General features: G+C 42.6%; 1 protein-coding gene across 19 annotated transcripts in view; it reads left to right on the top strand.

Moving 5' to 3' along the window:
- The window catches only part of NFIA (nuclear factor I A), a 601,241-nt gene that overhangs the window by 268,796 nt on the left and 306,720 nt on the right, over positions 1-25,725 (top strand). For 9 of the 19 annotated variants that reach the window (XM_070078402.1, XM_051857695.2, XM_070078406.1 and 6 more), the window contains exon 3: positions 12,593-12,667. The exons of the other annotated variants lie outside the window; for them this stretch is intronic. In XM_070078402.1, coding sequence (XP_069934503.1) covers positions 12,593-12,667 — 75 coding nt within the window. The remainder of the gene's footprint in view (positions 1-12,592; positions 12,668-25,725) is intronic. 19 annotated transcript variants of the gene reach the window in all.

Raw genomic sequence — 25,725 nt, 5'->3', positions numbered from 1 at the left:
CAAGTTTTGTTGAGCAGTCTCTCCTTTTCAATGAAACCCAACCCAACCAAGAAGACTCTAAAATGCAAATATTGCTAACTTGGCAGAGCCTAATTGTATGTGCATAACTAGCTGAAGATTTCCTTGTTAATTCCTGTCTGTTACACAACACTCAGCTCAACCTCCCCACCACCACCTAAGAAGCCTTCCGGTGCTCCCTGGGTTTCTGGTGCTCCCCCTTGGTGACTGTGGCCCTGTGTGTGAGTGTGGCTGTGACTGTGCCCGTGCTGTGTGGTTGTGTGGAGTCACCTGTTGTGCACTGTTTTCCACATCCTCCCTCTAAAATACTGTTGAAAGTTTCTCTATCAATGGATTCTCTTCTCTCAAAAGGCTTGTTTTTGTTTTTTATAAAAATAAATTTAGATGTGTTTAAGTTAATTTTACTTGACAAAGTTGAAAGTGGAACGTGCAGGAAGGGCTGGGTGCAGGAAGGGCTGGCATCCAGTGGCTCGCCTTAGGTTGCATTTCGTATTGTTGGGACACCTGAGTGTGTTGGGAAGCACTGGGTCTGATGGATAGTTCTTTTAAAGTGAATATAATCCGGCCGGCGCCGCGGCTCACTAGGCTAATCCTCCGCCTTGTGGCACCGGCACACCAGGTTCTAGTCCCGGCCGGAGCAGCGGATTCTGTCCCGGTTGCCCCTCTTCCAGGCCAGCTCTCTGCTGTGGCCAGGGAGTGCAGTGGAGGATGGCCCAAGTGCTTGGGCCCTGCACCCCATGGGAGACCAGGAGAAGCACCTGGCTCCTGCCATCGAATCAGCGCAGCGCACCAGCCGCGGCGGCCATGGGAGGGTGAACCAACGGCAAAAGGAAGACCTTTCTCTCTGTCTCTCTCTCTCACTGTCCACTCTGCCTGTCAAAAAAATAAATTAAAAAAAAAAGTGAATATAATCCTGGGGTGATGCACCATTCTTTGCATAGGACATCATATGTCTACCATAAACTGTCTCCGAACATTTCGAAGTGATGAAAATCAACATGATTCCCTGCCTGAATCTTCTTCTTCTTTTTTTTTTTTTAAAGATGTATTTATTTATTTATTGGAAAGGCAGAGTTACAGGGAGGGCAGAAAGAGAGAGACTCTGATCTTTCATCTGCTGATTTACTCCCTACATGGCCACATGGCCATGGGCTGGGCCAGGCCAAAGCCAGGAGCCAAGAGCTTCACCTGGGTCTCTCACTTGGGTACAGGGGCCCAAGGACCTGGGCCATCATCCTCTTCTTTCCTTGGCACATTAGCAGGGCGCTGGATCAGAAGGGAGCAGCTGGGACTTGAATGGGCATGCAGTTAGGATGCTGGCATGGCAGGCAGTGGCTTACCCACTGCCACAAGAATAGCCCCCTGCTTGAATTTTTAAATTCCTTTTTTTTTTTTTTTTTTTTTTTTTGACAGGCAGAGTGGACAGTGAGAGAGAGAGACAGAGAGAGAAAGGTCTTCCTTTGCCGTTGGTTCACCCTCCCATGGCCACCACGGCTGGTGCGCTGCGGCCGGCGCACCGCGCTGATCCGAAGGCAGGAGCCAGGTGCTTATCCTTGTCTCCCATGGGGTGCAGGACCCAAGCACTTGGGCCATCTCCACTGCACTCCCTGGCCACAGCAGAGAGCTGGCCTGGAAGAGGAGCAACCGGGACAGAATCCGCTGCTCCGACTGGGACTAGAACCCGGTGTGCCAGCACCGCAGGCAGAGGGTTAGCCTATTGAGCCGCGGCGCCGGCCTGAATTTTTAAATTCTTAAAATTAGTTTCAGTCACCAAATAAGATGAATGAGTTGAAGTTTACTGTAAGGAGTCAAGTCTTAGGTCTTGAGATAATTTATTTTATGAGTTTTTCAATTTTAAAAAAGTAGAATCCTACTATGTGGAAAAATCTGAGTCCTATCAGGCTGTTGTTGAAAATCACTTTGCCTGCTTTGACAGCATTCAGGCTGATTCCTTTTTCCTTTGGAAATACACCTTTGGGGGTTCTAAGTTGTTGGAAAGCATGTAATTTTCTTTTCTTTCTATTTTTTTGTTTTTAACCTAGTGGTGCTTAATGACACCATGTGAATTTTTATAGTCCCAGCTGCACTGAAGTGTGTGCCCTGAAACTTCAGTTGGATTAAGAAAGTACCTTGGTGTGAGGGCTGACATTGGTGAAATGGGAGCACACAGGGCTGTGCCTGTATATGTTGCAATTAATATTGACGAGCGGGCAGAAGTCCAGCATTATCCTGGGGCTTGGCTAATGTTCATTGTACACCGGTGCATGTGAGTCCTTCCCCTCCAGGTGTGAATGGTTTAAATTAGGAGGTCGATTAGGAAAAGCAAGGCGTATTGTCTCGTACTCCAGTTTACACTGCGCATGAAGCGTTAACCAGCTGCTTCAGGTGCAGCTCATTGTTGGGTAGTGGTGCTAACAGGCATCCTGAGGCTCTGCTAACCCATCTTGGACTCGCCAGAGTCCTGGTGCATAGTAGGTGCTCATTTGTATATGTGAAAGGAATGGAAGAATGAATGAATGGCTGCTATTGCAAGGCCCCTGAAAATTCTGGCCCCTGCTTACCACTGTAGCTTCACCACCTCCCAACTTCTTCTTTTTTTAAACTTATTTATTTATTTATTTATTTGAAGGTGGAATTACAGAGGCAGAGAGAGAGAGAGGTAGAGAGAGAATCTTTCATCTGCTGGTTCACTCTCCAAATTGCTGCAATAGCCAAAGCTGAGCCAATCCAAAGCCAGGAGCCTGGAGTTTCTTCCAGGTCTCCTATGTCAGTGCAGGGGGTTGCCCAAGGACTTGGGCCTTCTTCTGCTGCTTTCCCAGGCCATAGCAGAGAGCTGTATCAGAAGTGGAGCAGCTGGGACTTGAACCGGCGCCCATATAAGATACTGGCACTGCAGGCAGTAGCTTTACCTGCTATGCCACCGCGCTGGTCCCCACTTCCCAACTTCTAACCATACGTTTTGTAGCTTGTTAAGTATTCCACCTTCTTTCTTGCCTTTGGACCTCTGTTCTGGTTTTCCCTCTAACAGCACCCTTGTCCTTAAGCTAATTCCTACTGGCTCTGACTTATCACCTCCTTGAAGAATTTTCAGGAGGTGTCAGTGTGAGTTATCTGTTTGAAGGCCTGGTTCCTTTTTCTTATCTCTGGGAGCCTTTGGTAACAAAAGAAAGCTACTGGCCAGTGGAACTGGTGCAATCTGAATCTGAACTTTCTGTTTAGAAGTGCATAGGTCATTTCATATGCCTCCATCATTCGTATATGCATCACCCAAACTCTGCTGCTTGTTTCCATGTGAAAGGCTCTACGGTAACTGGAACTGAAATAAAGTCGGCAACAAAATCTTCCATTTATAGAGCATTATTGCTATCGGGGTACAGTGGTATGGTGAAAGCAGATGGATGATGAATTAATTACTTAATGTGGCTGATAGGAAAGCATCAAAACAGGTGAAATGGAGCTGGGAAATCAAGCTGTTCACATTCTAATTCAGTTTTTGGATGTTTTCTGCTTCGTAGGTGCTTGCTGAGGATGGGAGAATCAGTGAATCAGTTTATTTTTTCTTTGCTTTGTAGTAATATTGCAAAAGAAACCCTTAGTCTCTTCCACTCCACTTCATTTTGCCCTCATTGCCCCTCAGACTATACTTAGTGCTTTTGCTAAAGCTGACTCATCTTGTTTCTGATTGCTTTAGTGATAGAAGACCCTGGTGTCCCTGGGAATAGAGTCAGGCTGTGTGCTTTCACTGTTGGAAGCGTCTGAGCCACAGGGGCCAGCTGTTGGTGCTGCACCAATTCCTGAGAGCTGTAGCGCAGTCTCACCCTTAAGTTATTAAGCCAGTTTGGAAAGCGACATCACTGATGGAAAACCAATCAGCCTTTGTGTCCGAGAGCTGGAATTCCAGTCTTGTCTTTGTTGCTGGTGGACTCTGTGACTTTGGGCAAGTTGCTTAACTTCTCTGTGTTTCCTCATCTCGGTTTTTTAATGTAAAACCGGGCATGATCTTGGAGGATGACATGAAAATTAGAAATGACTTGGCAAACGTCCTAGTCTATATTAGGTGTTCATACATGGTACTTACTGCCATGACACTACTGCTACTGTGTGAGTGAGGCTGGTGGGAGCCGCTTCCAGGTTTTGTGAGGATTTGCTTACCGGGAACCACCAAGATCAGGGCAGGACGGGCCTATTGCCATCTCAGCAGCCTCTGCATTGCTTCTAAGGAGCGGTTCCTCTCTCCCCCATCAGGGAGCATCCAGCCCAGTGGGAATGGAGAGCGATACTAGGGAGGAGGACCTCTAAAAATTACCCCCCGTGGTGCAGCAGGTTAAGCCAGCACCTGCTGTGCGTCTGCTCCAGCTCCCTGCTCAAGTGCCTGGGAAAGCAGCGCTGGATGGCTCAAGTGCTTGTGCCCCTGACAGTCATGTGGGAGACCTGGGTGAAGTTCCTGGTTCCTGGTTCCAGCCTGGCTCAGCCCTGACCGTTGCGGCCATTTGGGAAGTGAACCAATGGACGAAAGATTTCCTTTCCTTTCAAATAAGTAAATAAATGAATCCTTTTAAAAAAAAGCTATATTAAAAACAAGTTAGGAGGTGGCGTGGTGTAGAGGGAAGAGCATTGGACCCAGGATAGTGCTCCCAGGTCAGACTCTGCTCCTTTCAGCTCCGCCTGCCTTCTCTCCCAAGCCCTTTCCAGCCTTGTGTTCAGGGCCCTCTCTGGGATGCTGGCTTCCTACCCAGACAGGTGCTTCCTCCTGCCTGGGGTTTTTGGGTTGCCCTTTTGGGGCTGGTCTTACTGTTCCCAGAAGAGACTGGGCTGAGTGCCTCTTGCATGCAGACCTTTGGGAGCATCCTTTCATTGGTACGACAGCCTTTGCCAAAACATGTTCAGAAATTCTCTGAGGGGAACCAGAAGAGATCTGGGGTTGGGAGGGAGCACCTTTTAAAGGTTCTCTTCTGGCTTGGTTAAAGCAACTGCTTAGAGCATTGCCCTTCTTTGGGGGGGGGGTATTGATAATGTGTGTCTTTGAATGGAGAACAAATTTCCCAGCTTCCTGGGAACAATAACAAAAAAAATTCCCCAACAAACCCCGGGGTGTCTGAAGCGCCTGCTTTCTTCTGAGAGAGCGATCGAATGCTCTTCTGTGGGCTCAAGAGCTATCAGCAGTATTGAACAATTAGACTGGAAGGGAGGGTTGTGAACAGTCCTTCCCTCCAGGCCTGGGAATTAACAAAGGCCATATTAGCCAGCTTGGGGAGGGAGGGGCTGAAGAGAATGGGGGCTGGGAGGCACAATTCAGGAGTGGAGAGGGTGATTGGAGGGGTTTGTTTCCCAGATAGTTTTCAAAGAAAAGAGATTTGTGTAGTTTGCTGTGGAGCTGAGAATACGGTGCAAGACCAGTTGATGTTCTTTTTTATCTGACAATTACTTTCTCCAGTGCATTCTATTTAGGCTAACAAAGTGTCTTCCTTTCCTTTTTCATGGTCATTGATAGCAAGAGCTTAAGGGCTTTTTGCCCCCCCACCCCCACCCCGCCCCCTCCCTTTCAGGGTGGGGTGGAGAGAGGGACACACACAAGAGGGAATTGACATTTTTGCAGATTTCTCTGAGTTTTGTTACAGAGAAAAACCATCCCTGGCATAGAGAAGACTCAGGTTTTCATTTTCATCTGGGGCTGATTGATTTCTTTCTTTCAAGGGGCTGATGGAGGAGGTCAGAATCTTCGAAAGGGAAGAAGCCAGGGAAAAGGAGAAAAGAAACAAGGAGATTTATGACCTTGTGGATCTCAGCTTTTATGTCGCACAACCATTCCCCACACTGGAAGTTCATGACACCCTGAGAAATAGCCCCTGGAACTCAGAGCAGCGATATGCATGCAAAGGCAAAATTAAGTAGTGCAGCAACTGCTTAGACCCAGGGCTGCTGGAGGTCCCCAGTGCTGCTGGAGGTCCCCAGTGCTGGTGCCCTTGAGTCTCCCAGTGGTTCAGGGAGTGATGAGCGAGGCCCCCCAGGGCCACTCATCCTGGAGTGAGGGTGGTTGATGATGTTCATGGACGAATTGTTTCAGCAGTGGGACTCTTCTATTACTCTCTCTCTCTCTTTTTTTTCTTTTCTGTAGTTGCCCAACTCACTCAGAACATGGAAACTGTGGCAGCCTACACCAGGGGATACTCAACTAATAGGTGCTGTTCACATTACCCCTCCCTGGTCCTATGGCCTTGAGATAATAGTGGAAGATCTTTAAAAATGTATGTATCTTCCATTTTTCTTAGATACGACCCTTTAGGTAACATGACCCAATGTGGCCATTCAGTGACCCTGCTTACACTTGGATTACCCGGTACAAAGCAAATTTATGGTTGTTTATTCTCTCCTCCTATCAGCTATTAGTGCCTAATCATATGGTCTATCGATCATGAGATTAATCGCCTGCCCAAAGAGGCAGCAGGTCTTGTGGAATGCTGCACTGCGCCAGACTGAACTTCAACCTTTTATACAAACTGGAGGAGTTAGAATCATCATTCACTGCCTGAAGCCCCTGGTCCCTGGGCCTCCTGAACCCCAGGAGGTAAATCCCCGCTTTTTCAAACAGGGTACTTTGCACTTCCTTTCCTTGTGTAAAAACTTCACCTCATTGATTCAGGCAGGCCCTTGTAAATAAAATCCTTTGCAAGGCATCCTATAAATAATGATCTAAGCTGAAAATATGTGGGTTTTATTCTACAAAGCCCCATAATGCTACCATAATTAAAGGTCTGTCAGTATTTCTATTACAGATTCTCATTTTGGGAGATTTATAACTGGGCTATTAAAGTTGTCTCAAGCTAAGACTTTCCTAGAGTGTCACGGTCTGAGACCTTGTGTGTGTGTGTGTGTGTGTGTGTGTGTATGTGTATGGAATGTGTTTCTTTGACGAAATGAAAGACGGAGCCCAGGAGCTCTGTCACCCATTCGTGCCTGCATGCAGAGGTGAGCTGGACACTCCAGTATGCAAGCACAGCCACCTGTCAAGTGGCTGCTGTCTGTCCCCATTGCAGTTCAGGAGGGCTGAGAACTGCTGGATGGCAGTGTTCGTTCCGACTTCTGTCTCTCATCAGGGCTCTTAACTCATTTGTCTTCTGGCCCTGTGTTTAGGCCCCATGTTAGCACTGAGTTTGTTCAGTAAATGAGCCCAAAGGTGGGAGTTAGGAAACTGTCTTCCCACTCCTGAGACAGTGGCAGTCATTTAAGGTGAGCGGGGAATTTACGTAAGTTGTACTTCTGTGCAAACAAGTTTCGTGACCAATGAAATGAATGTTAAACCCAGAGCTGGTGAATCCGTGTTGTGTGGGCCTGAATGCTGCCAGCACAGTGTTTTCAGACGCTTGAATCTGAATGCCTTTCCACGGACTCTGCATTTGCTAGTTTGCCGTAATCCCCAGCACTTCCTATCCTAGTGTTTCATCAGCGGCCTGCTCCCATCATTTATCTGTTTGCATGGTCTGCAAGCATGTGTGGTGTGTGGTTCCTTGTGGTTATTTCTTTATGATGCGATCTTTTGTTGCTGGATCCACAGATTCAGGTTTGCTGGTGATGCCTTTGTGACTTTAATTCCTCAACTGCCATTCTTTTTGTCATCAAGAACCTCAGCTGTTACTTCTTTTGGTTTCATGTTTTGATAACTTCTGTGTTCCAGGCAAATTGCTTTGGTTAATAATTAATTTGTTTTGCTGTGTTCAAGGCAAGCAGACATACGTAGCAACTCCACAAACTGTGCCATCAGCAGTGCGAGTTTTGTTGGTGTTTCAGCTAGTTTGTGTAGTTGTTTTATGGGTAAGTACAGTTTCTCTGTGGGGCTTTGATACACTAAAAATACCTCTGAAATCTTCTGCCTTTTCAGACATGTGATGGTCCACGGTTGTAGGTGAGTGCATAGTTTATTCTTTGATGAGTTGCTGGGCCACCCTCTATACATGCAGTCATTTTAATTGTCTCCTTATGGTCAGCTTTAGAGAAGTTCTGTAAAACTTGGCTTTTGCGTTCAGTGAGATGAAAACAGCTTCCCAATAGGAATTCACCCAAAGACCTTGTTACATTTTTCTCCCTTTAGTCAAGAGCATTTTGGAAGATTTGTTAAAAGGATTGGGAGACAATATGATACTTGGCTTCCTAGCTATGGAGAATCCTTTCTTTCAGATCAACTTAGGTTGTTAGTGAATATTGTAAACTGAGAGCTTAGAAACACACATTCAAATAGAGTGGATTAGTGATCTGTAATATAGAAGTAATCTGCATATAAACTAATCTTCACTTGAGACTTGACCTGTGGTGCTTAGAGTAGATAATATCACACAAAGATAGAGCTTTTGAAAATGGTTACCTGATTCAACAAAATAACCATGTCATAGATTCAATTTAAGACACAATATCTGCATTGTTGTCAAAAGCTTAGGCTCTGGGGTTACACAATTTGGATTATATTCTTTTTTTAAAGATTTATTTATTTATTTGAAAGAGTTACACAGAGAAAAGGAGAGAGAGAGAGGGAGAGAGGGAAAGAGGGAGAGAGAGAGAGGGAGGGAGAGAGGCAGGGAGGAAGAGAGAGAGAGAGAGAGAGCACTCTTCCATCCACTGGTTCACTCCCCAATTGGCCGCAATGGCTGGAGCTGTGCCGATCTGGAGCCAGGAGCCTCCTCCCAGTCCCCCACATGGGTGCAGGGACCCAAGGACTTGGGCCATCCTCTGCTGCTTTCTCAGGTCATAGAAAAGAGCTGAATTGGAGGTGGAGCAGACAGGACTTGAACCAGCGCCCATATGGAATGCCAGCACTGCAGGTGGCGGCTTTACCTGCCATGGCACAGCGCTGGCCTCTGGAATATATTCTACTGTGGCTACTCCACAGTCCTGTCTAAGCCTCGGTTTTCTTATTTGTAAAATGGGAATGATACTAGCTGCCTGGGGGACTAAATGAAAGTAATTCATACAAAGCATTAATCATCCTGTTGGTCACAGAATAAACCATGAATATTTATTATCATTATTAGCTAGAATGTAATTGAAATATATCTCTGAGCTTTGAAAATTTTCTTTTGAAGAAGGCTGCTCATAACACATAGCGTCACTCACCTCCGTTGCCAGGAAATTAAATGTTCCAGCAATTGTATATTGCAGATATACTGCCTTCAGTTTTTCAGGAAACAAATGATGTCTGACTTGTAAAATCTGAAGTTGAAATTTTCCCTTTTACATTTTATTTTCCCTCTAGATGAATCTAAGTTAAACTTTGATTGCTAAAGTTTCATGGGCCTGTAATGGTGTTAATTGTTATCAGTGCGCTTATCTTAAAAATCATTAAGAATTAAAACCACTGGAGTGGGCTTTAGCCTCATGGTTAAGATGCCCACTTCCCTCATCAGAGTACCTAGGTTTGACTCTTAGCTCCTGCTCCTAACTTCCTGCCAGTGCAGTCCTGGAAGGCAGGCAGATGGCGCAAGTAATTGAATTCTGCTCCCCACGTGTGAGACCTGGATTGTGTTCCTGGCTTGGCAGTTGTGGGCATTTGGGGAGAAAGCCAGTGCATAGGAGCTCCATCTCTCTCAGTGTCTCTCTGCCTCTCAAAATAAATAAGTCAATGGAAAGTCAAAAACAAATGAAAAAGTTTAAAACCTTGAAGAAAACTTTAAACTCACAAAGAGCTGCAGGGGGCCTGGGAAGTGATCCCCACTAAGCCTGGTTTTACAGATAAGGAAAGAGTGTTACTGGGCAAAGAAGCTTTGAGCAGGGACTGTCCGACCTGAAGACTTTTTACCTTACGCTCTCACTGGAATCTGCACTCATTTGCCGTGTTATGACCATGTTCTTGCTGTGGGACTTGTATGTATTTATTAGCGAGCATTGAGATGTAGCATTGGGCACTCCTTTTGTGGCAGAGGCACCAGGGCAGTAATCATTATTAATGGATTCCATTATTTGGGAGAGCATTTTACTGACTATAGAGAATTCATTGCATTGATCTATTGTGCCACATTTGTATTATACCAGGTAGTTTAAAATGATATTCTCTAAACTGTTAGGCTGAAAAATTGTCCAATCTTGGCAGTTATCCCATCAGTAGGACCTCCCTTTTACGACTGAAAATACATAGTTCTGTTGAAAGAAAGCTTTTGACTGGTCCCCAGTGCCCTGAATGTGTTTAAATCCTTCACTACTGAAATCGGAGGATTACTACTGCTATCATTGTTCTAAAACAAACTTCCTTTTGGACGATAACAGCAGCGGTAAATCAGATGTTGAAGAAAGTACCAGCTTAACTTCAGTTTGCTTTAAAAGGGTTTCCTCTTTAATTGACAAGTGTCATGTATAATAGAGCATGGTAACTCACATAGAAAACCCTGTGCCGGACTGCCTGCTGGGGTTGGAGTTCTTAATGAACATGCAAGTGAATACACTGAGGCAAAAAATTAAAGCTCCCCAACTGGGGCGTATTCAGCCTGCTCACTCCGGCCAGTGTGGTGAGCTGCACCAGCCGCACTGCTGGCCGGAGAGACCGGTGTGGGCAGTGCGGCTGTTCTGTAGCTGGGAGCGAGGCTGACTGCCGTCTTCCCTTTTGGTATTTTGAATGACAGCCTAGGTTCTGGAGTCAAATCCAAGGAAAAGACAAACAGAAATTTGTTTTTGTTTTTAGCATAAAGATAAGCAGCCCTTTTGGCCACGTGCAGCCTCTTTACAAAGTGCTGGCTTTCCTGAGCTCTGAACCACTTGCTAACACTCAAAGATTTCCTTACACTCTGGCTCCTTCTTTCCTTCTCTCCACTCCCCCAAAAGAGAAGAGAACTGATTTTTTTTTTTTTTAGAGGTGATGTTTACAACAGTTCTACACACTCGAATAAGCACTTAGAATAACGTCAATAGAGGAAGGGGGAAAAAAGGGCGTATTATTATCAAATTAAGTAATGGATGGGCAGTGATATTTTATTTATTAAAGCTCGTCTGAGTACCATTGGAAACAGAGTGTGTTGGTTCTGAAGTGCACAGATTAGAAAGGAATGTTGAGTTTGGAAACGTGGCAGCCTGCAGCACTGTGTATGGTTTAAATTAAACCTTTTTTTGGAAAGCAGAATAGCTCTAGGCCACATTTAAGGGAAAAGCTACAGCAGAGTGAGCTGGCTGTGGTTTTTCTTTTACTCTGTAACCGGCCCACTTTCCCTTGTTTTAACACAGAAAAAAGACTTTGAACTCCCTTAGACCAACCACATAGCTTCTCTGCTGACCACAAAAAGGAAGCTTGGCGTGGAAGCCATAGGATTAATACCCACTGTCTCTTAACCCAACAGAGTGTGAAAACTTTTATAAGAGACTTCTCTGGGCAGACTGACACTGTGGTCGGACTTTAAACATTTTAAATCAAGCACAACTTTGAATTGCATTATGCCACAGCGCTCTGTAAATTGTTATGTGCGATCCCACTGTTAAAAGTTATTTACATGAATCCCCAGGTTTCAGAGGGATAAACCACTAACAGCTTTGTGCATCTTATAAAGAAATACAAGGAGAATTAAAGGTATGCCCATGCCAAATTATCTCAGATAGAGTAGGTAGATCATACTCAATCAGATTTTATTGTTCTTAAGCAAACGGAGACGATTGGCTTGTGGCAGAAAAGCCTTCTTTGAAAATAATAAGATTAAGATTTTGAATTCCATTAATCACTCATCAGCTTTATTAATTAACCACATTATTTTTAAACTAGGAAAACACCTCCCTTTTAATAGATGTACATCTTTCTTACATACAAATATTTGCAATGTGGGGGATTTTATTTAATGTACTGATCTACCCAGGTATTATAGATGGTTGTTTCTGTGTCCTTAGCATTAATTTTAACGATTAGAATCTTACTACCCTGATTAACTAATCATGTGTTTGCACAAAGCAACTCTGAAATTATCACCCACAACAACAGAAAACCCCTGTGTGTTTGTATTTATGTTTACCCACTCAAACGCCTAGGATTAATATATTTTAAAAGAAATCATTTGAATTTACATTTTGCCATGCTGAATTAATCAGCTTTTCACAAGTGCATTGTATCAGCATTCTGGTTTCTGTGTAATAAAGACTCTGCATAGAGGGAACTGATTTGAAAAGTTGAAGGAAAAATCCCAGGTCCATGTTTCAAAACTGTGGTCTTAGAGTAACCACAGAGTTAATTCTTGGTTGACTCTGTGTCGCGAGAGGGGTTTATTTGCCGTCATTAGAGAAATTGGCCTGTATAAAACTTCCTGTATGTGAAGAAATGCAGTTGTCATCTTTCCTGGACCATTGAAACCATCTTTAAATACTCCCAGTTGTGAGGGGCCTTGTGCTTATTGTGGTTATTTTCCCAGGTGTCTTAGGAGCAGCTGTTTTGTGCTTTCGTAAACTGAGTAGCTGAAGAATGTGGGAGAGAAGTGGTGCACTTTCCTGGGGAAGGTATTCTAGCCACCCTGGAGGAGTTGTACTGCATCCTCATCTTTTTTCATCTTGGTAGAATTATACTGTAACTAATTGAATCCATTGATCACTGTCTTGTTTTTTTTTTTTTTTTCCATCTTCTCAGAGGATTCATTTCATAGGGGTCTATACATCAGTCAAGAAAATGACTACAGAGGCATCACCAAGACTGGTAATAAAGGTAATTTAACCTAGTATAATATTTTTAAGGGCAAAATACTCTTAAGTGTCCTTTACCTGGTGAGCACCAACTGCTTAATTAGGCCTTATTGGAAAACATCACAGTATGGCCTTGACCAGTAGCTTCATTGAGTAAGGGGAAACGGAGGGGAGAAGAAACACTGATCTTGGAGCTGGCTGACCTGGTTTCTTCACCTTTCTATACCAGTGTGTTCATACTTGAATGTGTGTATGAATCAGCTTGGGGCTCTTGTTAAACTGCAGAGTCTCCAATTCAGTAGACCTCAGTCCACACCCTGAAGAACAGGGATCTGCTAGCCCATGTTGGTAACTTGGTGGCTTTGAATATCCTGTTTAACAACTCTGCATCTCAATTTAGAGACTAGGAAGTCTCTAAAATAGGGATGCTAATCTTTGCTCTGCTTACCTCATCTGGTTGATATGAGAGTTAAATTAGATAATGCAGATGAAATTTTTAAATGCTACATAAGTATAAAGCAGCGCGGATCTTTGTTTATAGATAAAGGCATTCCTTGGATACCTTTCATCAAATATGTGTGAGCTGTTCTGTGATGGGAGAGAGAGAGAGAGGGAGAGAGAGAGAAGAATCCCTGTTTCCCTAGCACCCGTTCGGAGGCTTTGACTGAATCATTTCACCCTCTGGTCCCCTCTTATCTCATTTGTAAGATAAAAGCTTGACCTAGGTTAGTGCTTCCCAAAGTGTGATCCTTCACTTGGACACTTGCTGGACGTGCCGATTGCCAGCCCTGTCCTGGACAGGATGCATCAGCCTGGGGTTAGGGTCCTTCAGGTGATTCCATGGATGCTAGATTTTGAGAACTACTCTGATGTGTTATCCAACTCTGAAATAGGATACTTAGGCTTTTTTTTTACAGGCTTAGCCAAGGCAATGCCTGTTTGTTGTGATCTATTTAGACTCTCGTGTTTCACAGGTAAGAGAATTGGGGGAAAAGTGTAGAAAACAACTAGTCCTTAAAGTGATCAATGTAAACAATTTTCCAAATTGATCAAGCTGCAGGTTCTTCGACTGTTGCATTGAATGTGTGATGAGAAGGACTGAACCAGGGCTATGCCTCACCTCTCTGGAGCTCAGAATGGATTCTAACTGCATCCATCTATCCCTTCTAGCTTGTGCAGCGTGGGGGTTGCCGAGCATGTGTGGCTCTGCACACTACGAGGTTCCCTTCTGTTCTGCTGTGTACCTTCTTCCTGTCCCTCATGGCTGCCATTTTGACACAATAGCAGCTCACATTTTTCAGACTTTTCAGGGTTCTCAACAATCTATTTGCATTGGTGTGAGATGAGAAGGGAAGAAGTAAAATGTGTTTTTCTTAGTCATTTATAGTTGGACCTCATGTCCCTGCAGCTTTGTTTTTTTTTGTTTTTAGATTTGAGATTACTTTGGAAAACCAGGAAAAAAGCATGCCCAGCCTCCAGTGTCCAATTAGATTTTTATCAAGTTCAAGCACTGAAGCACACGATCCTTACACACAGAAGAGACCTTCAATGAGGTCTAACAACTCCCATTCTAGATGCAAGCCTGATTTCTCATTCCAAAGAGCAGATAGGGTCTTAGTAGACAGCTGCTTGGATCCGGAAAGTAGAAACAAACAGGAGGTGTTAGCTGTCTGCCCAACAGCGGTGAGGAGACATGAAGACACATTCCGGGGAGGGGGAAGGAGGATGGTAGCCCAAGGTCTTCTCTCACTCTGCATTCTGTGTGTGTGTGTGTGTGTGTGTGTGTGTGTACTTATGCGGGTGCTTATAAAAACATTTCATTTGTTTACTTATTTATTTGAAAGGTTGAGAGAGAGAGAGGTTGAGACAGATCTCCCATCTGCTGGTTTAGTCCCCAAATGCCTGCAACTGCCAGGGCTGGGCCAGGATGAAGTCAGGAGCCGGGGACACAGTCTGGGTCTCCTACGTAGGTGGCGGGGGCCCAAGTGTTTGAGCCATTACCTGACCCCCTTGAAGTTATGTCTTAGCAAGAACTGGAGTTGGAGCTTGATCCTGGACTCAAACCCAGGCACTCTCACATGGGCTGTAGACTTCCTAACTGCTAGACCAAATGCTTGCCTCTACCAGGGTGCTTCAGAACGTTCACGGAAAACGGATTACAAGATGAGTTTATGTTGGTGTAAAGTAATTTTGAAATCTATATGTAATTTTTTCATAAGCTTTTTCAAGACCCCTTGTATACATGGATTCCAAAGACTATTTGCATAAAAATAAACATCTTTTAGTTCCATTTGCCATGAACTTTTAAAATTATCCTCATATGTGTGCACACACATGCCTACATAGGTATGTGTATCTGTGCACACACACACATGCACACACATATATGGTATACTTATATTTATACATTTATATACATGCACACACATCCTATATACTTGTGTTCCTAAATATTTCTGTAGTTGTTCACTGCATTGTAACACTTTACAGTATCTTGTGTGTTTTTTTAAAAGATTTATTTATTTATTATTTGAAAGGTAGAGTCACAGAGAGGCAGAGGCAGAGAGAGAGAGAGAGAGAGAAGAGAGAGAGGTCTTCCATCTGCTGCGCCAGTCTGAAGCCAGGAACTAGGAGCTTCTTCTGGGTCTCCCACATGGGTGTAGGGACTCAAGGACTTGAGCCATCTTCCACTGCTTTCCCAGGCCATAGCAGACAGCTGGATCGGAAGTGGAGCAGCTGGGTCTCAAACCGACACCCATATGGGATGCCAGCACTGCAGGTGGCAGCTTTACTCCACAGCACCAGCCCCAATCTTGTGTTCTTAATAAGATCTCTAGGAAAAAGATGAAGTTGTGTTTTGTATAGAAGGATTTTGTAACAAATTATGGATTTTTCTCCAAAGGAGTCAGTGTAGGAAAACAAGTACTTAAAAAATGTGAGTTGTTTACAAATTCATAAAGTCATGGACTTCTACAGCTACAAGGGACATTATACATCATTTTACTTAGTAGTTTCAAATATTTTATAAACAGGAATCTTGTCTTCACAACCAGTGGTTCTGACACTATACATACATATGTAAACTGAGAATGCTGTAGGCTGCATCTCTTATGTATCTATGGATATATAGATCTCTCTGTTAGGTTTAAAAAATGTGGTGGTACCGACCCTGTCATCTTTCCCCAGAAGAAGCCATAGGTGGAGTGGTCCCCTTGGGAAAGGACTCAGCTGCAGATCCTGATTCTGTATGTCTGGGGTGGGGTCTGAGACTCTGCATTTTGAATAAGCTCTTGAGGTGTTGTGTGCAGGACTGACCAGGTACTGAACAGCAAGACCCCGGGGGAATATGTGCAGATCATTTGGAAGCTTTTGCTGGGTTACCTTCTTCACTTTTCAAATGTGAAAAGAAAGACTCAGAGTTAAGAAATAAATTTCTTGGAGCTGACATTGTGGCATAGCAGGTAAAACCACCTGTGACACCAGCATCCCATATGAGCCTTTCAAATGAATAAATATTTTGTTCTTAAAGATTTATTTATTTTATTTGAAAGGCAAAATTATACAACACACATACACAGACACACAGACACTTACAGACACACACACACACACACACACACACAGAGATCCTCCATCTGTTGGTTCACTTCCCAAATGGTCACAAAGGCCAGGGTTGAGGTAGGCCAAAGCCAGGAGCCAGGGGCTCTACCTGGGTCTCCCACATAGATGCAGGGACCCAAGCACTTGGGCATCTTATGATGCTTTTCCAGGCACATTATCCAGGAGCTGGATGGGAGGTAGAGCAGCTGGGATTTGAATTGGCACCCATATGGGATGCTGGCATTGCAGGCAGCTACTTAACTGTCTACAACACAATGCCAGTCCCATAAAATCTTAAAAAAAAAAAAAAAAAGCAAGCAAACAATTGCCGTAAGTGAAAGGCCAATTCAGGGCCTTCTGGGTTCCAACAGGCCTCTGTAATTCCATCCCATAGCTGATGGGGTGGCTGGGTCCTTATATTGGGCTGACTGAGGTATCCCAGGATTGGGTTCTATGGGCATTGCCAATGTACTGTACAAACCTAGTTTTTAGCACTGCAGATGCCATGGGAAGCTCGTTCCCTTCCAGGCTAATATCCGCCCTATGGAAAAGCTAGACTTTGAATCAGACCCCACTTAGGGTGGAACATTCTGATTAGCCAGCAAGGGCTGTTAGGCCCAGAGCTGTGGTGTCTGCTGCCACAGCAGAATGTATAAGCAGTTCCCAGCACCCCCAACATAATCCATAAAACTCTTTCAACCTTTTTTTTCCTCTTGCATGATGTCTAGTGTTTGCAAATGGAAAATGGCTGAGGAAAAACAGAGTGAAAGTTTATATAAAATATTTATACCTTAAAGATCTTTTATCTTGTGTCATTCAAGAGATAGAGAAGTGAAAAATGTATTGAGAGTACATTATCAAGAGTACATTATAAATTTAAATCTCAGATTGAATAATACCAGCTGCTAATGTGTGGAGCTTTGGAAATGAGTCACTTTTGAATCTCAAGAATTTACTGTATCAGGTCAGTTACACTTAAGAAGGAAGTGCCTTTTGAAAAAAATCCTATACCGGAATCAAGACTTACACTAATGGAAATTAAAAATCAAATATTGGACATAATATTCATATTAGGATGTAGTTACATAGGAATAAGATGTAGGATATGAGACAGTTTCTGGAATATTTCTCAGAAAACTCCAGTTATTTCTGGACTCTTCTTGGGAAGCTGTGTAACCTGCTTAAGAGTTAAGTGTCTTAGAGTCAGGAACACGTAGGTTCTCATTTTCTGTGTAGTTCTCAGCCATGTGCCTTTGGATCACTTCCTTTCTCTAAGACTCACTTTATTTTTAATGCAAAGGAAACAGACATACCTAATTGGTCTTTAAAATATTTATTTATTTATTTATTTATTTCAAAAACAGAACTACAGAGAAAGAAGGAGGGAGAAGGGGAAAAAAAAAAGGTTTCCTTCTGCTGGTTTACTCCCCCAAATGCCTGCAGCAGGCAGAGCAGGGCCAGGCTGAGGCCAGGAGTGCACTCCATCTAGGTCTCCCATGTGGGTGACAGAGACCTCAGTACTTGAGGCATCATATGCCGCCTTCCAGGGTGCATGTTAGCAGGAAGCTGGATGGGAAGCAGGGGTGGGATATAGTTGTCCCAAGCAGCAGCTTACCCTGCTGTGGTACAGTGCCTGCCTCACCTTTTTTTTTTTTTTTTTTTAAGAAGTAAGTGTCATACTATTCGTAAAGCATTTAGTATATTGCCTCTAACTTTGTAGTCCTAATCATCAGAAGATATTATTATCACCATCATATTGTCTTGAGTCCTAATTAGTATTGCATTGTTCTTTGGAAGGACATGGAATTATCATTCTCATGGTATAGTTCTGTGATAGAAGTTAAAACAAAATTATAGAAGTGAAAGCAAAATTTATATGTCTGTTGAAAAAATAGTAATCAGAAAAAGAAAACACACTTTCATAAGGGAGACCATGACTCTATGTAATATACCTGGATTCTAACTATCAAAAATAAAATATTTTGTCGGTTTTAATGGTGCATTGTTTTAGGCCGGTGCCATGGCTCAATAGGCTAATCCTCCGCCTGTGGCACCGGTACACTGGGTTCTAGTCCCGGTCAGGGTACCGGATTCTGTCCTGGTTGCTCCTCTTCCAGTCCAGCTCTCTGCTGTGGCCTGGGAGTGCAGTGGAGGATGGCCCAAGTGCTTGGGCCCTGCACCCTCATGGGAGACCAGGAGAAGCACCTGACTCCTGGCTTCGGATCGGTGTGGTGCGCCAGCTGCAGCAGCCATTGAGAGGTGAACCAATGGCAAAGGAAGACCTTTCTCTCTGTCTCTCTCTCTCACTGTCCACTCTGCCTGTCAAAAAAAAAAAAAATGGTGCTTTGTTTTTATAGCTCATAGTATATTTTTGTATGCTGGACTCTCAAATCCAAATGTTTGAAGCAGCTAGGGATATAACTAAAGAAATGGGCTGTGGACATGGAGAGCCAATGTCCGGTTCAAAGGCGATATCATGAAGACCCTTAGTTGTAGCCAGTTGAGGCTGTGTCAGAGCCTGGGTATGGTGTTGCCAGTTTTTGCCTTTTTTTTTTCCTTCCCCTAAGAATCTGGCAATCTAGATTTTTATATGGATCATAAGATGTTTTGAGTAAGTACAGCTGTATCTTGGGAATGTCTGCAAGAAACAAAATCCATAGTTTAATAATGGTCTAAAGAAAGATGTATTTTTCTTACATCACAGTGTATCCAGAGGTAATAGCTAGTGCTGCTTTATTTGCTCACTGTACAAGAAGTGAGGCACTTTCCTTTTTTCTCTTCCAACATGCATTGTTTCTTGACCTTTTTTTTCGCCTGTGATGTTTGCCATTTTATGATTGCCATATGGACGTTTGTTCAAGGCAGGCTGATGGCGGAGAGCACCATCAATACCATCTTCAGTCTGAATTTATTCCATTTATCAGGAAAGGGAAAACTTCTTCAGGAATGACACGGGAGAGATCCCTGTATGATTTTACTGGCCAAAACTGGGTCGTTCTGGTTGCGGGAAAATCTGGGAAGGTGAGTGTCCACTTTTGCAGTGTCTGTGGCAGGCGGCCGTGAGGGCACCACTGCAAGCGGCTGCTGTCTTTACCAGTTACCAGTGCCAGTCTGCCTTAGCAACCGAATCAAAGGAAGTGCAGCCGCAGAGCCTGGCAGCCCTGCTACCTCCAGTCCCCGTCAGCCTCTCCACCTTTGAGGACTGTAAAGTATCCTTTGGACTGGGGAGGTGAAGAAGCCCGTGCTTCACTTTTTTTAGCTCACTAAGTAGTTTTGCAAGGATGGGCATTCTGTGCAGCGGCTAAGACGCTGCTTGGGACTCCCACACACCAGATAGGAGTGCTTGAGTTCCAGTCCTGCCTGTGCTTCCAACCCAGTTTCTTGCTAATGTATACCATGACAGGCAGCAAGTGATGGCCACTTATGTGGGAGATATGCATTGACTTCTGGGCCTGTGGCTTCTGCCTTACCCAGCTGTGGCCAAGCACTGGGGGAGGGAACCAGCAGATAGGAGCTCATTCGCTGTCTGACCGCCTGTCTCTCCCTGTATTTTTTTTAAAAAGAAAAGTTAAATGACTGCATTCTGTGTGGTTGGTCATTGTCAGCAATGAACAAACTGTTGATGGAACATGATGTAAGTTTATTTCTTAGACAACTTTATTTATAGTTTCAGTAGATGGGGTTAGAAAATAAAATAGCATTTAATGTTATTTCTGTACTGCTGTATTAAAATAGAATATTTAAATTACTCTATCCTTATAAATAATTTTAACTATGGCTAGATTATACTTTGTTTTTCTTCTAAAATAGATATATGTTTTGTCAATCATTGCCAGATAATTTTGATCACCTTTGTTGGAAAGAAATCTTTTCTGTGTTTTTATTTATTTGTATATTTAATTCAAACATGGGGAAAATTCTTCCACAGTGCACAGTTTTAAGCTGATTAAAAGCATATTTTAAATGTAAATATATAGTTGAGCTGTTATCAATCCAAGTATACGTTTAGTTAATTCAAGTCAAGAATGAGGAAATTTGAAGACTCAGTCACAACCAAGAGTGCTCTAAAGGAGAGCAGAATCTCTGTGATTCTTGCACGTCGAGTCATGTGTGATATTTTTGCTTACACCTCTCTGCACCTTACTGCTGAGCTAGCTGTTCTCGAATGTCCTTGACAAATTCAAGAAGCCACCATAGGTAGATAAATTGAGAGAAAATATTTCTGCCAATTCGATCTTGATCATTTCTTCTCTGGGTTGTAAATTGGGGTTTTAGTGATCTAAAAATGAATTGAAAAAATGAACTCCACACACTCTGAAGGGTTCCTCCTCAATCTAGTTGTGTACCAGAGAGGTTAGGTCTGTGAGTCAGCCGCCTACTGAATACCTTGAAGCATGGAAACTTTTACAACGTAGAATTCCAATACATAATCAGTTTGTCAGGCTCAGCAAGTTAGTGAAATCTCTAATAACACTAGGATAATTAAATATTTAAGCTGTAGGATAAGAGGCAAGACTTTTTTTATCAGGGAAACTATGCTTAGACAATCTTTTAGAATTAGTTAAGGGGGTAAATAGATATGTAAGTCAGTCTACTCCAAATCTATTTAGGTTTAAAAATAAGAGTATTGTCCACATCATGTATCAAAACCTCCTTTATAGCAGACTTGTAATTATTGCTTTGCTTTGATAGAGACAAGGAAAAAAAGAAGAGGGGAACTTTTATGCATTGGAAAAATACAGTGTATTTCTGTATGGTATATACCTAGACCCTGAGAGATACGATGCCAGGTGCATAATGTTGGAATCTTTTGTCTTCATAACAGTCGTACACATGAGATACTCTTACCCCTGTTTTCTTGATGAGGACACTGTCTGCAGAATGTGACTTGCCTAAAGTGTGGAGTCAGTGCAGTTTGGAGTTGAGGGTTGAACCCAGCTCCTTTTCTGTTGTTAAGTTCTCTCCCCTGTGTCAGAAGATCCACCCACACTGAGCAAGTCAGGAGAAAAAAATACCAGATAGACTTGAATGTGGGTAAATATCTGATAATGTACTTGGAAAGACCTCATCCAAACTGCTTAAAGGAGGGAACTCTGAGCTATTCATTATAATGAAAGAAGCCTGGGAATCCCTGTATTGGGTGTCGCTCGACGTGAGTGTTGGCTATTCTGTGAAGACAGTCCATCTGAAAGTGTTTACTGAGCCCTTACTTTGTGTGGGGATGGAAAGTGTTCTTGTACTTGAAGAACTTAGATCTTTTCCCATATGGCTTTCCTGATGCTGCCGTAGTGAGAAAAGTACTCCATAAAACCTCTTTAAGCAATACATCAATCTGTACGTGGAAAGGAAAGATAAGTGTGCCCATTTATGAATATGTGCTGATTTGGAGTGTATCTTGGAAATGAAGACTAGAAGTCATACTTCAGAATAAGGTTACTTCTCTCTAAAGGAGGAATATTCTTTGTAGTCATTATGATATGATTTTGTAGCTATTAAAATTTGCTATCTTGATGCTTGGTTATTCACAGAAAGAAATGAAATATTTATTAAGGTCATATCACTGTTGTGTACAAAGGGAGCCATGGAGTGATTTTTATGCAATGCTTTTTGGTAGCAGTGTTTCTGCTGGGTTGCATCAATGTCTGTAGATTTTATTGATTATAATTAAGTCAGTCTGCATTGTCTCTAAGAATTTACAGGGGTTTAAAAATCAATCCCACACATATTCATTTGAAATTGTTTGAAAAAGGATCCTAGTAGAAGGAACAAATCTGCCACTAATAATCCTATTGTTATTTTTTGAGTCAAAAAATAGTGTTATTATCCATTAAAACAATTGTAAGTTTTAGGTGTTAGTGTCCTTTTAGTTTTCTCTTAATTTCATTTTCTCTATCACCAACCTTTCAAAAGCTTGTTATAGCTTATCCTTATCTCCAGTAGATTTCTGTGTGCCTGGAAAACCCCCCAGCTCAAATCCTGAAGGTTATTTAAATTGTAATATTGGATGCCATCCACATATACAGATTTTTATGTGCACTTAATAAGATTATGAAGAGTTTATGCCAATTGATACCTTGCATATACATGATGGACCAGATACAGGATCATCAGAATCCCTGTGGATCCGGGGTTTGATTACAGGTAGTAGGGAACATAGTCAGGGCTTCTCACTAAGAGGTTCCTGGGTTACTTTATGTATGCATTTTAAAGCAAGTTTGGGAAAGACATTTATGTTAGATATTGGGGCCTTAACAGCCATATACAACTGTGAAATGAACCTACAGATGGAGGGAAGGAAAGCCTTTAATCCACAGTACAGATATGGTTTTAAGGTCTTTAACAACTAGTGCCTTTGGGGATGTGCAGGAATTTGATTTATATTTACATTGTTTTTTCTAAATCAACTGATTTCAGGTACATCTACTTCTGCCTAACCAGTCTATCTCTGTGTGCATATATCCTGTAGCTACATAAATTTAGGGAAAGATAATAGTTTTTAATATGAAAAATACTGCAGCAAGCTGCCTTTTTATTTTTATGATGGAGAAAGATTATATAAAAGTGAAAAGTATTTATACATTAATTCTTATTAAACAAACAGCTGGATATGCCTTCGTTTGTTTGAAATCCCCTTAATGAATAACATAGTATCCTAAACTGGTCTTATGTGGAATTGTGGACTCCAACATATTCTGTTTTTTTTCCACCCAACATATTCTTATGACCTTGATTTTGAAAGTGTTCCATGAAAAATTCTCATGTCTATTTCTTTTTAAAAATGTTTATTGTTTTTATTATTTTTCATGTCTATTTCTTAAGAGCACTGCTGTCTTTAGGATACCCAGGCTGGTTTTATGACTCAAGGATACAGGTTCCATATCTCTTTTTCAAAAGACTGAAAAGTGAAACTCTGATTACAGCAATCTTGGTGTTTCCTCTAAGTCCACAGCTTTGCTCATATTATTTTGAAAACAATTATGAATGACTGTTAAATATTTTCACTTACTGGCTTATCAGTATTTTCTCTTTGTGTTGCAAGCCTTGCTTCCTTTGCTTCTGCAGGGCCCCATGTTTGTTTAGAAAATAAAGTCTGTCTTATCATAATTTTGTTGGAGAGAAGATGCCACTACATAAAACAAAGCACAAACCTGGGAGACTTTAGCCCCTCATATCAAGGCCTCTGTGGGCAAATAGCAAGTTGTCAGACTTATCCCTCCCTCAGTTTAAGAAAATCTTTTATTTGCAAAACTTTGTTGATTCCTCCCTAAAACAGAACACATACACACAAGTAATTTCAGTGGATCATGAAAACTTTTAGATGATGCTTCCAAGTTTTTGTGCCTGCTGCTGCAAGCTTAACACACAGCATAGAAGATTTGCAGCCTGGGTTTTCCAGCTGGGTAACAGGCACAGAAGAGAGGATTCTCCGTATTTCCTCCTTTTTCTCCTTCCGGCTTTTCTGAGTTCCAACCAAAATTGATTTCTTGCTGTTTGTTTCCTGAACGCTTCTCACCCTGAGCTCTCCTCACTTGACCCTCCAGGGGTGTCTGTCCACTTGCATGGCTCTGTCCTTCCCCCTGCGTCTCTGGGCCTGGCTGTTTGTAAAGTCTTTATGGACTCCCCAGTGACTGGAAAGGGGTCTGTCGTTTCCATGCAATTATCCTTCCCACTTTGTGGTTGGCTCTGCCTTGTCCTCCATGTGCCTTGTGTTGTGGGTATTTGTGTTCTCAACAGTAGTCAGGGTCAGCAGGCATTTACTGAAGCCTGCTTTGTCAGTCTGTGCTTCACTTACTGGAGAAACCAGAAGGTTTAAAACCTGGCCTGGAGTGGCTTGATCGTCTTTCTTCTCAACTTGGCCCTGAATTCCCATTGGATACAAACCATTTCATGGCATTTCCCTTGGTATTCTCTGCAGATCCTGGCTTCCTGCACATGGTAGCTGCTCAATGAATATTCACTGAGTCAAATTAGTTGACAAAACTTGTTTTCTTCTGATTGACTATGAAAGCAAAGATTGGCTTTCCTCATTGGTGGTTTAAATAAAAGTAGTCTTATTTATTCCATTTGCAATTAAATTGTGATTTTTTTGGTATGGTATATAAAGGAAGGTTTTACTCCTATTGTAAACTCTGTATTTGGTACTTGTCTTGGGAGGCATGGTAACAGTTAGCATATGCTGAACAATCAGACTGGTATTGAAAGACAATAAACACCATTTTGGCCTCCTAATGTGGCCCCATAGATCTACCCTGGAGATCCTCTTGCATAGATAACTGTATGACTATATCTCCTGCACACAATCACTTGCAGCTTTGATGATGTTTCCAAAGGCATCTGCGACCCAAAAGAGTTGAAATGAAGTCCCACACTGATCTCTCCAAAGGATTTCCAGGATGTAGGTGGATTTGGAAAGGTTCGCATTTGCTTTGATCCCTAGCCATTTGTCAGGACCTCCTTGGTGAATGAGGAATACCTGTGACAAAGCGTGCAGAGTAAACCTCAGGCAAACTTTCAAGAAGCTATAGGGCTGCTGGGCAAGTTATGGTCAAGACCTACATTGTTAGAATTGGTCCAGAAACCCAGCTTGCTAATAACTGGTCTTGGCAGGTGACTAACAGCCTGAGCATATTATTTGGCATTTCCCAGTACTCCAGCCAGAGTAGGATTTCTGCATGTTTGGGACTGTAACCAAACGTGTACTCTTGCCTAGGAACATGCCTCACCTTCTGCCCTTCACCCCAATCCCATGCCATCCAAGTGACAAGGATAACTATCAGTGACTTGCTGAACTTGTCTGAAAGGTTGCGTTCCTCATGGGGTATGGTAGGAAATCTTTCTTTACTTTGAAACTTTAGAGGATGGTTGGAGCTGAGCAGAAATTAGTGCCAGTGCCCTTGTAACGGCTAGACACTTATCACGAAGTTGTGCTACATCAGTGATGGTGCATCCGCAAAGGTGTTTGGTCTTGATAAGGGTTTGAAGAGGCAAACTTTGTTTTTTCAAACAGTTATTGGGCTCTATTTCAGTTTCTTAAAAGAGAGAGGGAGGGAAAGATATATTCTTTTCTAAATAGTAAGGAAAGTTTATAAAAATAATTCCTAAGTTACTCATGTACCATTTGCCTTAGCTCTGTGGGGAGTGTGTGTGTGTGTGTGTGTGTGTGTGTGTGTGTGTGTGTTTATGCAAGCATGCACACACGGCACATGGCTGCTGTATTCATACTTAGTGTAAGGCCTAAAATGCATACCAGATTGTCTGTATAACCTTGGAAAGTTTTTTTCTCCTTTATTTCTGTTTCTTTTAGTCCCAGTTTTGGTCAAATTATGTTTTCTGATTATGTTCTCAGAAATTGTTAAATAAAGGACTATGGAAAAAATCTATAATTCAAAGTATTCCAGGCTTTTTAATAAGTATTACAATAGGATGATGTTGTTTAACCTATCCACTTGATATAAAAAGCCAAGCAAATGGAAATGTGAT

The sequence above is a fragment of the Oryctolagus cuniculus genome, chromosome 7 (assembly GCF_964237555.1).
Source record: "Oryctolagus cuniculus chromosome 7, mOryCun1.1, whole genome shotgun sequence".
Taxonomy (NCBI): Eukaryota; Metazoa; Chordata; class Mammalia; order Lagomorpha; family Leporidae; genus Oryctolagus; species Oryctolagus cuniculus.
This window is presented reverse-complemented; position numbering and strand designations above follow the sequence as displayed.